The 14653-nt window shown below is 42.2% G+C and overlaps 1 protein-coding gene across 7 annotated transcripts in view; it reads right to left on the bottom strand.

The window, feature by feature from the left end:
- Positions 1-3397: 3397 nt before the first annotated feature.
- Positions 3398-14653, bottom strand: part of ZNG1A (Zn regulated GTPase metalloprotein activator 1A) — a 28958-nt gene continuing 17702 nt past the window's right edge. For 4 of the 7 annotated variants that reach the window (XM_054184708.1, XM_054184712.1, XM_054184713.1 and 1 more), the window contains 4 exons: positions 10229-10297; positions 10064-10129; positions 7853-7982; positions 3398-7075 (listed from right to left, as the gene is read on the bottom strand). In XM_054184708.1, coding sequence (XP_054040683.1) covers positions 7005-7075; positions 7853-7982; positions 10064-10129; positions 10229-10297 — 336 coding nt within the window. In that variant the 3' untranslated portion in view covers positions 3398-7004. Of the gene's footprint in view, positions 7076-7852; positions 7999-10063; positions 10130-10228; positions 10298-14653 lie in introns of those variants that run through there. The other 3 variants (XM_054184711.1, XR_008463681.1, XM_054184714.1) reach the window with 3 other exon arrangements.

Genomic DNA, 14653 nt, shown 5'->3' with positions numbered 1-14653 from the left:
CAAACAAGAACAGTATGGTGAAAGTAATAAAGAAAGCACTTGACAAGATAACTGTGCTTGTAGATGGGATTAAAATCCTGCTAAGAGAGCCATGTGAAACTAGTAGGTATTTCAGACTGCCCGAGGAAAGACAGTAAAATCACTGGGACATTCCACTATGCTTGAAGATTGAAAGCCTTCATCTGTATTTTAGACTGATATTTATGAGTAAACGTTAAGTGGCAAGTCTTGTACTTATTTCTTAGCAAGCAATACATCTCGTAGTCCGCTTGACGCTTGATCTGTTACAGCTCAGTTCTTTTCCCCGGGTTTCCATGGATGTCCGTGGATGCAGGACTTGGACCGAGCTACACAGGAGCCCTGAGATGCTGCTGGCCCTAACAAGACCTGGACTTCCTCTTCGCTCCATTTGCCCACCACGAGTCCATGGCTGGAAGAACAGAAGGACCATATATGTGTAGGGCACTGGGAAGGGACTGTTCCCGTGTCATCCTGCAGCATGGCACTGCCACTGCCAGTGCCAGGCCATCAGTACTGAGCCTGCAGGGCCTCGGGGCTGCCGTTTGCCTCTCTTGCTCCGGCTGATCTTTTCTTGACCTGCCCGCAGCTTGTTGGTTTTTGGGTTACCTGTGACAGCAGTTTCTCTCGCTGGCCAGGTGTCTGTTGCTAATTTGTTTCACTTTTTCATCCTTCCATGTTAAAACTGTAGTTTTTTTATAGGCAGCAGTAACAAACCGCCATTCTGTATAGAACGAGATATTTATGGTTGTAACTTAACGGTGCAGCGCAGAGAAACACATGCCTGATACAATATCAGTGGCCTTGAGAAGTGCAGACAAGGATGTGGTATAGAGGAGTACAGGCGTGGGGTGATAAGAGATGGGGCACAGGCTTAGCGCTGTGACCCCACCGCTGTAAACCACTCACCCGTGGCCAGTTAAAACAATGCAGACATGGACCTGGATAAAACTTAGTTTAAGGGTAAAAAAAGAGAATAAGTGAATGGTATCTAGGATTTGTATAAGTATATAGTAAATTGGGATGCAATGTGGAGCTGCAGAGGAAGACGCAGCAGCAATGGATGCTGCTTGGGCCAGCACTGCTGGTAGCAGGGGAGGTGCCCGGGTGGAGGGGCAGATGCCACCGCTCTGCAGGACAGCCGGGCTGATGATGGAGGACCAGGGTGGCTTATGGGGACAGTGGGCAGCTGGGACCCCAACCAAGCCATACTGTCCCCTTCAGCCACATCTTGCACACGGGGAATGAGACAGGACATTGACAATGACCCACTGCAGTGCGGTGGGAAGGTGGAGAGAGAGGTCGTTGCACCCAAGGATTAGAAAGTAAGATCTAGTGAAAACCTAGCAAATTCAGAACTGCTTGGGTTCTGAATGAGCAATTCCTGAATATTAAATGTGACAGGTGATATAAGCAAATGGCACGATGGTTAGTGCAAGAAGAGAATTTCTGTTGTTTATTTTTGAGTTTAACAAAAACATGGAAAGTAGAATACAGTGGAGAAAATGCTGTTTTGGAAAGGTGGTTTCTCTACATGTTTGGTGTTCTTGAGGGCACAGAGGTGACCAAGTCATTGCAATTTGCCTCTAAGAAAGAAACTCCTCCGCCTCTGCTAGGGAAGAAAATGTGTGGGTTTTGTTGACGAGATCAATGTCGAGCACGTACCTAGCACTTAGCATGTTTTGGAGGGGGAAAGTGGAGTGTTGTTATCTCGGGAGTTATTTTGGCTTTGAAGCAGTCCCAGATGTAGATGGCTGCCCCACAGCCATGAGGGCCATCATTTCCTCATGAGAAGGCACAAGCTGCTCCCTGCTGTGCCCCTCTTGGGACCCGTATGGGGAGAAACATTAATGCACATCCTCGCCAGACCCCTCCTTGTCCCCCCAGGCATCCCTTGGCCACCCCACCATCCACACCACCGCCGCCCTGGGACAGGGCCGAGCGGTGCCCGCCTGCTCTCTCCGGCCTCCTGCACAACCCTACTTTAACCCAGTTCCCATTCCTTGGGGAAGGCCATCCTTGGTATAACCACCAGTAATACAAACACTGAAAGCATCCAGTGATCAGTTCATTACGGGCAGCTTTTATTGGAGCTCTGTCATTTACCTTTCCTCCTCTTTTCATTTTGGCATGATGCAAAACCAAGCCTTGGCGCCCCAGGTTGGACATATGAGAACAGACCAGAAAAAGTCAGTTAAATAAATATCTGAGAAAAGAAAGCAGCAGTCTTCTTGGAAGAAGAGGATAAAAAGCCAGCCCTTGGTGGTGTTACCAGTGTCATTATGTGCGAACAGAGTAGAGGGGGGCGATGCAGAGGGGGTGTCCTGACAGCCAGCAAGGATGGAGAGATGGATGGATATTCCCACCCTGCCCAGGAGCTGCTTGCTCTCCCTCCCAGGGGCTCCCTGGAAATACGCAGGCAGTTTACAGAGGCGAAGACAGACAAAGCTGTGCACACTGACTAAAGATCTCCGACACTACCACTGTGTAGCGTGAGCATCACAGGGAAAGTCCTACAGAAAAACGAATTAATAGCAAGATGAACTATACAGAAGTTTCCCAGCTGCAGAGGTGCCCCATTAACAGAAAGAAAAAAGAAAAAAAAAAAAGCCCCCAAACAAACAAACAAACCAAAATGAAACAAAACCAACAATATATTGTCATTGTGGGAATTTTGGAGCATGTGGTTGGTGAGCAAATATAAAAAAAAAAATCATCCAAAATATGACAGTAAGTGTGTAAGCTGTTCATGGCTTGCTCCCTTATGAGTTGTGGTTGAAACTCTTCTTACTACTCCTCTGCACCTTTTTTCCAAATAAGTAATCAGTTCGTTACCAAAGACAGGCCTCTGCTTCGCTTATCCCCATCTGCTAACTAAAATGTTTTGTTTCCTACTGACCTTCTTACTGTGTAAGAAAGTAGTTAGCCACTGAGCTGATGTTAAAAATAGTGATAATGAGGAGACAGCCAGAAGTAGCTCATCACCAAGGACAGGATAAAAAGAAGCAGTTAATCACTTCAAGGTTCTCTGATGCATCAAGTATGTACTCCTATACCAGTTAGGACCGAGCTGTGGGTACTACAAGGAACACCCTTATGTGAGGAAGGGTCTCCTTACCCAAACGACCACTGAGACACTCACGCTTGCACAGAAGTGTTTTGCAGATGCAGCAAAATTTAATACCTATGTGCAAAAAGGCTCTCCGGTCATCCTAATGAATATGTAAGCCTCGGTGGAGTTATGTATCAGGTAGGCAGAATTATGAGACTATTTTGTGTATAAATAATGGGTGAATATCCCCGGTAAGGTGTGCTAGATTTGTGGGTTTTTCCCCTAGCACCCGACGTCGAATAAAGCAAGATCTCCTCTCTAAACTACTTTTGGTTTCAAGAGCTTTTATTTCAGGTAACAAGTTGGGCGCTTCAGAGATTAATGTTTCTAAAGATAACAGCGTTCTTCAATTACATGAGGCATTTATAAGATAGAAGGCATTTTGATCACTTTCTCTTGATGAACGGAAGAACAAGCAGCAACAAATACAAATGTATTACCCACAATTTTGCATTTACATGATGTTTGTAACTTAATCCATAACAGTGATGGCAATCATATGACTAATTTTCATGCAGGACCAAGCATCATTTATGCAACCCAAAACATGTATCAGCGTGAGAATATGTATTAATCTTCAAAGTGAAGAGATGGTATTGCTCGGGGAAGCTGTCACAATGTCACTGGACAATACACCCATCTCCCTGAAATGCCAGGAATGCTCCGCTGGACAGAAAGCAACATTGTAAGTAGATTGTTCTTTCTTTTTACCTTGCTTTAGTTTATGGAAATAGTTAATTTCTGGAAACTTCTTCAAGCTATCTAAAACTACTTATGATGTGAGGAATAAAGTTATGTCTGGTAATGTATCCACTAGGAGAGTGAAGAGCACTATCATATTGGACACACGACTTCATATATTAATCAAAGAGACACCAGCTGCTGGCAGTGAAAGATTAACAATGTCTCCTTCCTCAGATCTTTGGAAACAAACTCTAATCTCATTTATTTCAGTAGAAGCAAAAAGAATTTTTTTAAGACTGCTGATAAAGGAATGGCCTCCCTTTTTTTTTTTCTTTTTTAGTTTGATGCACCTTTTGTCCTAAAGCAAATGTTAGGTATGTGACAAGTGACACACCATAAGTACTGAAAACAAATTTCTACTTATCCAGACACATCAGCAAGCATCCATGTAGCACTGCAGCTAAGAGTTCATTCTTCAGAGCATCTGCTGCATGTCCTACAATTATGGTTTGAAACGTTTTTAATTCTACCTTATCTTCTTGCATTCACTCATTTCACATTCACCCAGCTGCAGTCAACATACCCCTCTAAAGCTAAAAGCTAAGAACAGTGACTACTGGAGAAGGCACAGGGCAAGAAGTTCAGCTCTAAATTGTGAAAGTGATGAGCAGAGAGATAAAAGCTTCCTACCAAGTTTTCAGAACGGCACCCAAACAGTGCCAGAGAACCCCATAACAAATCACCCAGGGCAGTCTAGACAACACAGTGAAAGTGCGCTGCCCCTGGTCCCCCAAATCCTGAACTGACAGGGTCACGGCCTAGGAGATCTGTGAGATCAGGTGCATCTTTCAACACCTTGTCTCTGTGACCGAATGCTGCACTCATAGCTATTATGCTGTAATTCCATGTATATATTCCATGTGGTCTTGAGCCTCTGCTATCTATCTATTTTTAGTTTATACAAGAGGCTTAGCGGTACCTGGGATGGACACATACATTCAAAAATCACAAAACAAGTGGCAAGAGATGGAAGAACGGTTTAATAGCAAACACTAAATAGTGACCTGCTTGGTGGATGAGGAAAAGGCTGTGGATGTTGTTTATCTGGACTTTAATAAGGCCTTTGATAGTTTCCCACAGCATCCTCCTGGAGAAACCGGCTGTCCATGGCTTGGAACGGCTGTACTCTTCGCTGGGTTAAAAACCGGCTGGGTGGACAGGCCCAGAGAGTGGTGGTGAATAGAGTTAAACCCAGTTGGCAGCTCATCACAAGTGGACAGGCTGGATCAATGGGCTGAAACCAACAGTGTGAAGTTCAACAAGGCCAAGTGCGGGGTCCTGCACTTGGGTCACAACCCCATGCAGTGCTACAGGCTTAGGGAAGAGTGGCTGGAAAGCTGCTTGGCAGAAAAGCACTTGGGGGTGTTGGTTGACAGGTAGCTGAATATGAGCCAGCAGTGTGCCCAGGTGGCCAAGAAGGCCAATAGTATCCTGGCATGTATCAGAAATAGTGTGGCCAGCAGGACTAGGGAAGTGATGGTCCCTTTGTACTTGGCACTGGTGAGGCCCCACCTCGAGTACTGTGTCCAGTTTTGGGCCCCTCACCACAAAAAAGACATTGAAGTGCCAGAGTGAGTACGGAGAAGGGCAACGAAGCTGGTGAGGGGTCTAGAGCACAAGTCTTATGAGGAGCAACTGAGGGAACTGGGTTTGTTCAGCCTGGAGAAAAGGAGGCTGAGGGGAGACCTTATCGCTCTCTACAACTACCTGAAAGGAGGTTGTAGAGAGATGGGGGCTGGTCTCTTCTCCCAAGTAACAGGTGATAGGACAAGAGGAAACAGCCTCAAGTTGCACCAGGGGAGGTTTAGATTGGATATTAGGAAAAAATTTTACATTGAAAGGGTTACTATGCATTGGAACAGGTTGCCCAGGGAAGTGGTTGAGGCACCATCCCTGAAGGTTATTTAAAAGACGGGTAGATATAGTGTTTAGAGATATGGTTTAGTGATGTTTTTTGTCAGAGTTTGGTTGATGGTTGGACTAGATGATCTGAAAGGTCCCTTCCAACCTAGGCAATTCTATGATTCTAAATACTTTTTACTGTGATTACATCACTGGCAATAATCACTGTTGCTTCATTTCCAGTAGTAAAAAGAGAGTTGTCTGGAGAAAGCACTAGGCTTCAAACATGTTTACCATATTCCTATTATAATACTTCCTGTGCAGCACAAACAACAGCTTATTCATAGAATCATAGAATGTGTTGGGTTGGAAGGAATCTTTAAAGGTCATCTAGTCCAACCCCCCTGCAGTAAGCAGGGACATCCACAACTAGAGCAGGTTGCTCAGAGCCTCATCAAGCCTGGCCTTGAATCTCTCCAAGGATGGGGCCTCCACCACCTCTCTGGGCAACAAGTTCCAGTGTCTCACCACCCTCATTGTAAAGAACTTCTTCCTAATGTCTAATCTAAACCTACCCTGCTCTAGTTTAAAACCGTTGCCCCTCGTCCTATCGCTACATGCCCTTGCAAACAGCCCCTCCCCAGCTTTCCTGTAGGCCCCCTTTAGGTACTGGAAGGTCGCTATAAGGTCTCCCCAGAGCCTTCTCTTCTCCAGGCTGGACAACCCCAACTCTCTCAGCTTGTCCTCACAGGAATGGTGTCCCTCCTCTGGACCTCCTCCGACAGGTTCATGTCCTTCTTGTTCTCATGGCTCCAGAGCTGGACACAGTACTCCAGGTGGGGTCTCACAAGAGCAGAGTAGAGGGGGAGAGTCACCTCTCTGGATCTGCTGGCCACGCTTCTTTTGATGCAGCCCAGGATGTGATTGACCTTCTGGGCTGCAAGTGCACATTGTTGGCTCATCCACCAGTACCCTCAAGTCCTTTTCTGCAGGGCTACTCTCTATCATATCATCTGTCTATCACATCTATTGTCTATCTGCATTTCTGCACAGGTACATGATGTTACTGACTCAACTTAAGCCAAATACAAAATGGTAGAATTCTTTGTATTTTATTCTAGACTCTAAGAGCTAATCTTTAAGCAGTATATCTACTGGGATTCTTAGGAGGACTTCAGGGTTTAACTGTTGTGTAAACTGCTACTATACTGCATGTCATTCAGTCTTTTCTGCCATAAAAAGCTTGCAGCGTTAAGCAGAGACATTTAATCTTTTTTGTAGTTCGATGTCAACTGTCTCGTTTCTCTCTCACAGTGGCTATAAATACTTCTTTGATGATCTCCTTATCCAGGTTCCTGCCTATAAAGAAAAATAAATTAGCTAACTATATTTTACAAAATATTATCTATTACAAAAAATCTATTACAAAAAAAAAAATAAAATCTATATTATCTATTACAAAAAATGCATGCAAGTAGCAACCTGCCAGTCTTCTCAGCAAATAATATGTTTATTATAGCAATGAGTGAAAACAGTAGTATTAAAATTAAGCTGCAGGTAACAAGTTAACTTTATATTTTACAGGCAACAACAGACTTCAATCTGTACGAGTAAGGGAAAGGAGGGAAAATTGGGTTTTTTGGTCATAAAAACACTTTGCAAATCAGAGAGTATCAAGTAGGAAATAGAAATGTACAACTTCAGCATTACAAGCTTATCAGAAACAGAATAGGTTTTACACATTTTAATGGCCATAATCACCTTCCTTATAGTTACTGAATATTTGACCAAACTCTCAAACCATCCCCACCACCACATTTATAATTATGGATTTTTAAAATAACATTAAATATGCCAAAATATTTTTTGACTACTTCGTATTTTACTTTATTTTACTTTAGTTTACTTTAGTTTAGTTTAGTTTTTCACTAAAAGGGATAGTGTAGATTACTCTGGAATGTAAAACCACAGGAGGTCTTGATGGATAGATCTTTGACTGAAGGTTATGCTGAACATAGTCACTGCTATTATTCTGGCCAGTTTAGGCCGGTTGCTTTTCACTGGACAAGTCACAGGACTGCCTGCTGAAAGATCAGCTTCTTGAAGTCAACGAGAAGATACATAATTTCCTCTTACCTATTAGGACCAGTCTATTTGTTCTCTTTTCGTCTTCTTTCCAGGCTACTGCAGTCTCTTCCAGATCATAGAGCTCATGGACACCTTGGACTATGACCTGATGAGATTTGCCTTGAATAGATACCAGTCCCTTATCAGAAAAATAACTGTTAGGATATATAAACAAACCTTTTAAAATTAATATGTAAGAGGGGGAAAAAATCTTGGAAACTAGGCCAAGCAGGGAAAAATATTTCTGGCAAGTATGCAGTAGTTAGTCAAAATAACCATGTAGTATGATCACTTCTACTCGTAACATACATTTTCACCTCTCCTTATTTTGTTGAAGACTAATCGTTACACTTTATCATACTCTGCCTTCTGTTCCTCATTTTGTCAGTATCTAGCATGTTCGAGCAAAAATAAAATGTCATCAGCTACTATTCCACTCTGAATATATACAGTGTATGACGTGTGAGTCCATGAAAGACTGATTGCCAGCAAAGATGATGTAAAATGAGGAAAAATGTTTGATTTCAGCTTATTCTGATTAAGCTCTCATGCTCAGCATGTTCACTATTCTGAAACAGAATCTTTGAATATTAGAAAACAAACATTTATGAGGTAAAATGACTAGCAACAGAATTAGAAGGGATTACTGTCGGTGTGAGCCCATTAACCCACATACCAAAAGTTGTACTAAAAGAGTTTGCATAATTTAATGTAAAATTTTATAAAATATTTTTAGTGGAACATATTCTGTAGAACATGTCTTATCCTTCTCTAAAGAAAAAAAAAAACTTAAAATATTTCATGAAAAAAGGTCTGCATTCGACACATTAGTTGTAGTTCTATGACTATTACTGCCAAAAGGATTATGACTGCAGGTAAGACATAAACATAAAAGCAATGAAGTTTGGAACCCATTCTATATTTACTTGGGATTCATCTGCTTTGGTGTATTTGTGACTGAGGGTCAGCACACAACTTATCAGAGGCTTCAGATCTCCTAAAGAATTACTTTGATTACAATGCTCAATACTACAAAAATGTACTTGCGCATAGCAGTACTGATTTCAGGCAGCTAGATGGGGAGGGACTCTTTATCAGAGAATGTAATGATAGGATGATATGTAACGGTTTCAAACAGAAAGAGGGTAGATTTAGATTGGGTATTAGGAAGCAATTCTTTACTGTGAGGGTGGTGAGGCACTGGAACAGGTTGCCAAGAGAGACTGTGGATGATCCGTCCCTGGAAGTGTTCAAGGCCAGGCTGGATGGGGCTTTGAGTGGGGAGGTGGGAGGTGTCCCTGCCCATGGCAGGGGGTTGGAACTAGATAATCTTTAAGGTCCCTTCCAGCCTAAACCATTCTATGATTCTATTTTCTGCTATTTGTGAGGAAGGAGCAGACAAGGATATTCTCATTTTGTTGCTGGAAGAGCAAGAATACAACCTTTCTTCCAAGGAAATTAAAATAGTTATGTCGCTATCCATGATGCACAAGTGTTCTCAGAAAACAAACCAGACTGTATTTTCTTGTATTTCTTTCAGCCCACCAAATGACAGACTTGATTCTCTTTTTGAGTGATTTACTTGTCTGTTTAGCATAAAGAAAATGAAAATATATACTAAACTGTCACCTATACTCCTCTCAAAACCATGCAACTTAAAAACATACAAAATGCCCAGGAAGATGAATACTTATAGGCTGCATCTTTAAAACTACAGGCTGACAATGCTGTAAGAAGTTGTAAGTTTAGACCACAACTAGTAGTGCACCGCTACATTATGCCAAATTCAACTTCTGCGTATTATGCCAACAATTATAATTACAGACAGCAATCTATAGTATCCTATCTGTAGTATCCAATCCCTAGATAAGGAGACCTTTATGTGAGATGGATGGTACCTTTCAAAGCAATGGAGGTGAAAAATGAAAATTTGACTATGTCCTGTTTATTAACTCTGACACTGATGTTTGGGACTGTACCTCTTCCCTCTCAATTCAAAACAAGTAGGATCAATGTTTTTGCTTCTCTGTCAGCTATCTCCTTTTGAGTTGTTCCACCAGTCAGCAAATAAGAAACTGTCTCTACACGGAACAATGACAAATTGCTATTCTCCATTTTGTCTGTTCTGCTACAGTGATAGGTAACTGACAGCACACTGCAGTTTTTTAGACGTAAAAGAGGAAAAGCACAAAGAAAAGAAGTTCGTCATTTATGACTAACCTTCAGTCTTATGACATCCATGGTGTGCCCAGTGTTATCTTTCACATTCTTCTCCCACAGAAGATTCTGTGAAAAGGAAAAACGTTTTCATAAACAGAATGGCACAGGATGATTGTCTATAAAAAGCCATAATGATTTTTCAGTTGACAGGTATCTACTACTTACCTGAATAAAAAGATTTAAGTTTTCTTCTTTTATATTGCCTGGAACTTCAAACGTTACTGTAATTATACCCTGCAAATGGGAAGACACACTTATTATTACCAAATTGAATAAACATTTCATTACTTTAATTTCAAAGTGTTCTTTATAACTTGGCCTCATAAAAAAGCTATTATATACCCATGTCAAATTTAAAAAAAATATATTCTCCATTTCTATTATCCTGTAATTTGCTATATTATGCTATACTTTTTGGTTCTGTTTGGATGTGCGCTTAAGGGTCATATGCAATGCTTTGAATAGTTTCCCACTGGTCGAATGGCTCCACACTACAAAAACAAGAATAATTTTCTTAATAATACAAACATGCTATAACTATCATAATATTCAGGAAGGCTTCTATTTAACTTCTTTTCTACTTTAGGGATCTATTCAGACTGTTATTACTATAACTGAACATACTGAAGATGAACACAAATTTTAATTGAACAAAAAGCTATGAATTTAAGATTCTGATTGCAATTACAGCTAAGTATGAAACCAATTTTGTATTTAATCTTTAGTTCCAAAAGGAGAATGCAATTGCCTTCTGCTGTTTTCAAGAGTAGCAACTTCAAGATTTGCAGTTCAAAAATAAAAATACAGGCACTGCATGCTTCACGTATTTATCTGAAAATTAGATTTAATCATGGCAACTTTCTGAAGGAAGGTACACTTTTCTAAGTTACTGTGTAAAAATACAAGTTTTTCCTTTTTTGCAGTCCCTGAGGGGACTGCTGCCCATGGATGAACAACACCCAACTGGGGATACCCCAGAGAGGACTGTGACCCAGGACTCATCCACAGAGCAGGATACCTGTATCTCTGGACTGGGGCCCATGGATGACCCATGGAGCAGGGACACTAAGGAACAGAGCAGTGACAAAACCTCTAAGAAGCAACAAGGAGCAGAAAGCTACTACGCAAAACTACAGGCCCTAGTAAAAAAGTCTCTCTGTCCTTCTTATAAACCCCCTTTAAGGATTGAAAGGCTGCAACAAGGTCTCCCTGGAGTCTTCTCTTCTCCACACCGAACCACCCAAACTCTCTCAGCCTCTCCTGATAAGCAGAGGTGCTTCAGCCCTCTGATCATCTTTGTGGCCCTCCTCTGGACCCGCCTCAATGCGCCCATGTCTTTCCTGTACCGGGAGCCCCAGAGCTGGATGCACCACTCCAGGTGGGGTCTCACCAGAGCAGAGTGCATTACTGTAATGACCTGGGGGAATGCAGAGGAGCCTTCGTTCTGGTACTGGGAATCTGTGATTGTATATTCTGGTGTGAGTGGTGCACCCATTACATCTGTGTGGATATGTGCAGACAACGTATAAACTGTTGGAGAAAGCAGGGACCTGTGAAAGCCCTAGTGGGACAGGAAGATGACTGTGAAGACACAGGATGGTGCCAGCTTCAAGCCCATACATCCATGGCATGGGGCCTTAAGAGTTCCCTAGGGCTTCATCCAAGAAAATTAGCCCAGGAGTTGCAAAAGGGATACAACTACCACCTGTAAAACACTGGGAGATGTGCTGCTTTGCTGTGGGGATAAGCCAGAGCTTATGATATGCTTCAAACAGAGTCTCAGAAAGACCACTTAGAATTCACCACCATCAGACTGACAGTCCCTGTTACACTAATGATCTGCTAAAAGATGCACTAGAAAGTGCTCAGAAAGAACAACAAACCCTGAATCAAAACTTAACAGCTGGTACCACTGAACTGGCCAAAGACAAAGCTGTGTGACACGCCATCCAATCTACTATGGTAACAGCAATCTAGCTTAAAATTAAGGGAGTCGTATCAGGCAGCCCATGTTACAGTACTGCAGAAATGGGAGCAATGCTCCTCCAAGTGAAACCACTCTGCAACCTTTTCCTCGCATTAATTAAAGCAGTGCAGGACACCTACAGCTGCTGCCTCGAGAATTCACTTCTGCAGTGGCTGTGGTGGTGCTGGGAAACTGGAGGAGGGCACTTGCAAAAGTCGGAAACTGGGATTTACTGATGAAGGGATACGATGGGTTCGACCCTTCTGGTCCCACAAACAAGACCCCTGTGGAGGGACTAGGAAGAAGGGGCAGTCAAGTGTGATCACTTTGACTCCTGCTGTGTTTACAGGCAAGGGGTAAGGGACCCTGAAAAAGCTGAGGCCACAGACCAAACGCTCTGACAGCTGGCACAGCCACTATTGCCCCTTTGGTATCACACAATAACCTGACGGGACATCCTATTGATCAAGGGGTGACTTCGAGTATCATACTGAGGGGAACACACCAGAGGCAGGTGTGAGATCAGCCTCATGGCAAAGCATAACAAAACTGCAGTTTTGAAAGTGTCACAAGGGGATGTAAAATCTCCATGCTCCTACCCTGCTAACTGTGACTTGTAAAGGGGAAAAGAAGTCCTTCAAAGATCTACACCTGGGAACTAAGGAGTAACAAGCTCAGGAGAAAAGTCAGAGTCCAGTTAATAGGATGTCAAGCAAGCTCTTGGAAATCTAAGTCATCTGATGCATCATCTTACTCCCCAACTGGGGCTGTGCCTATGTTATATCAAATGAATATTGGTCACCACACGTTTTAGTTCTGGATGAAACTACAGCTGTCGGACTCAGACACCAATTGGATATCCAATAGTAGTGTTACTCTGTGGTTGTACTGTTTGATTGCTTGAATATTGGCTTGTATACCAAGACACGGTGAGTAAATTAAACAGCCCAGTGTCTTGGTTTGGTGTTCTGAAGGAAGGAACAAGGCCTGAATTTTACAGTAAACAATGCTATCCTTACTAATCTATACCAAAGGATGGAGCCTACAATGGAAACATGTAAATTCAAACCCTTATGATACTAACCTCCATCATCTGCTTCTCAGGAGATGGAGGTTAGATACAACAATTTTGAATGTGTATATTCAGTCTAACTCTCAGTGGCAAGGAGTGGAATGTGTACTAGGTGTACATTCACTTTCTGGTGATATAAAGGGTAGATATAACACCTGTATATGTTCATACAGCTCTTTAAGTATGTGTAAGCTTAAAAGACTTATGTAGCAGGGGTCTGCAGTGCTGAGGGGTATGGGAGGCCATCAACTGCCTTGTGTGTGTCTCACAACCTGTTCCAGCCAGCTCTGAAATCACACAACAGTAAAAAAAAAAAAACCATTATCCCATATGTTAGGCAGACAAACACATGGCATCCTGTCAGAGAGACCGATACCTCCAGCCCCTTGGGACTGAAGACTCTTTGGAGGAGGCATGCCATGTCAAAGCAGGTACATACACCCCTGAGAGACTGCAGCTTGTTGTTTACCCACTGGGCAGGGGCACTTCTCAGGTAGAGGGGCCTGCATGAACCACAAGGAAGAAATCCTAAGGAAAAGAGCAGGGATGAGGAACAGAAAAGCATTACACAAACACCCCCCAGCTTCCTACGCTATGTGTGGCCTTGCTGGGAGAACATGGACAGACTAAGTATAACCCGTGGAAAAAAACAGGGAAAGTTGGAGGAGAGAGGGAGAGCAAAGGAGAAATGTTCATGCAAGTGTAGTTGTTTTGCATTTATTTTATTCAGTACTCAAATCAGCAATTTTAAGTTTCTATTGCCTGACAATAAATTCAGTAATTCCGACTTAAGACTGTTCTGCTTTTGAGAAGGGTCTAAGCAGAAAAAGATACTGTGATCGTAAGATTTGAAAAACAAAAAACCAAAACACAAACAAACGAAAAAAAGAAAAAAGAAAATTAAAAGAGAGCCTTTCTACTAAAACCTGTAGGGATGATGGACCAGTCTCTTTCCTTAAATTCATCTTCAAAATTAGATATGCTGATCACAAAAAAATACTGTATTTGCTCAGATAAAAGCCACACAGGCAGATCTGCTATTTGTAGTTGCATTATGTATTGTATTGCACACAGGGAGAAGATTCTGCCCTGATATAAACACACATTGGACTGAGTACAAGGGAGGGGCCGGGGGTGAGGGCCCCTCATATTTAAAAATAAACATTTTAGAGTTTCTTCTGACATACTAAAAATAACATCAACAGAACTGTTTCTTTTTTTAGCATATGTGTGCTTACAGGATTGATATCTAGTTCATAGGGCAGAATCTACTTCACTGTTAAACTTGTTATTATTTCTTGTGAAAACAATGGAAAGCACTCATAGAATGGAAATCCACACATGCTTAAGTTTTACTACAGCTTTAAAGAATGCTAAGTCACGAATATCATCTCCCTGATATCTACATACAGACAACATCTGGACAGAAAACCTACAGGATAAAGACTGGCTACAAATTTAGGACTTGATTCTGCAAATATTAAAGAGAGTAGTGCTATTTGTCTGTTTCAGTAACGCTCTCCATGTGAATCAATGGATGTGTCTGTCTGAA

Source organism: Rissa tridactyla, chromosome Z (genome assembly GCF_028500815.1).
Source record: "Rissa tridactyla isolate bRisTri1 chromosome Z, bRisTri1.patW.cur.20221130, whole genome shotgun sequence".
NCBI lineage: Eukaryota > Metazoa > Chordata > Aves > Charadriiformes > Laridae > Rissa > Rissa tridactyla.
This window is presented reverse-complemented; position numbering and strand designations above follow the sequence as displayed.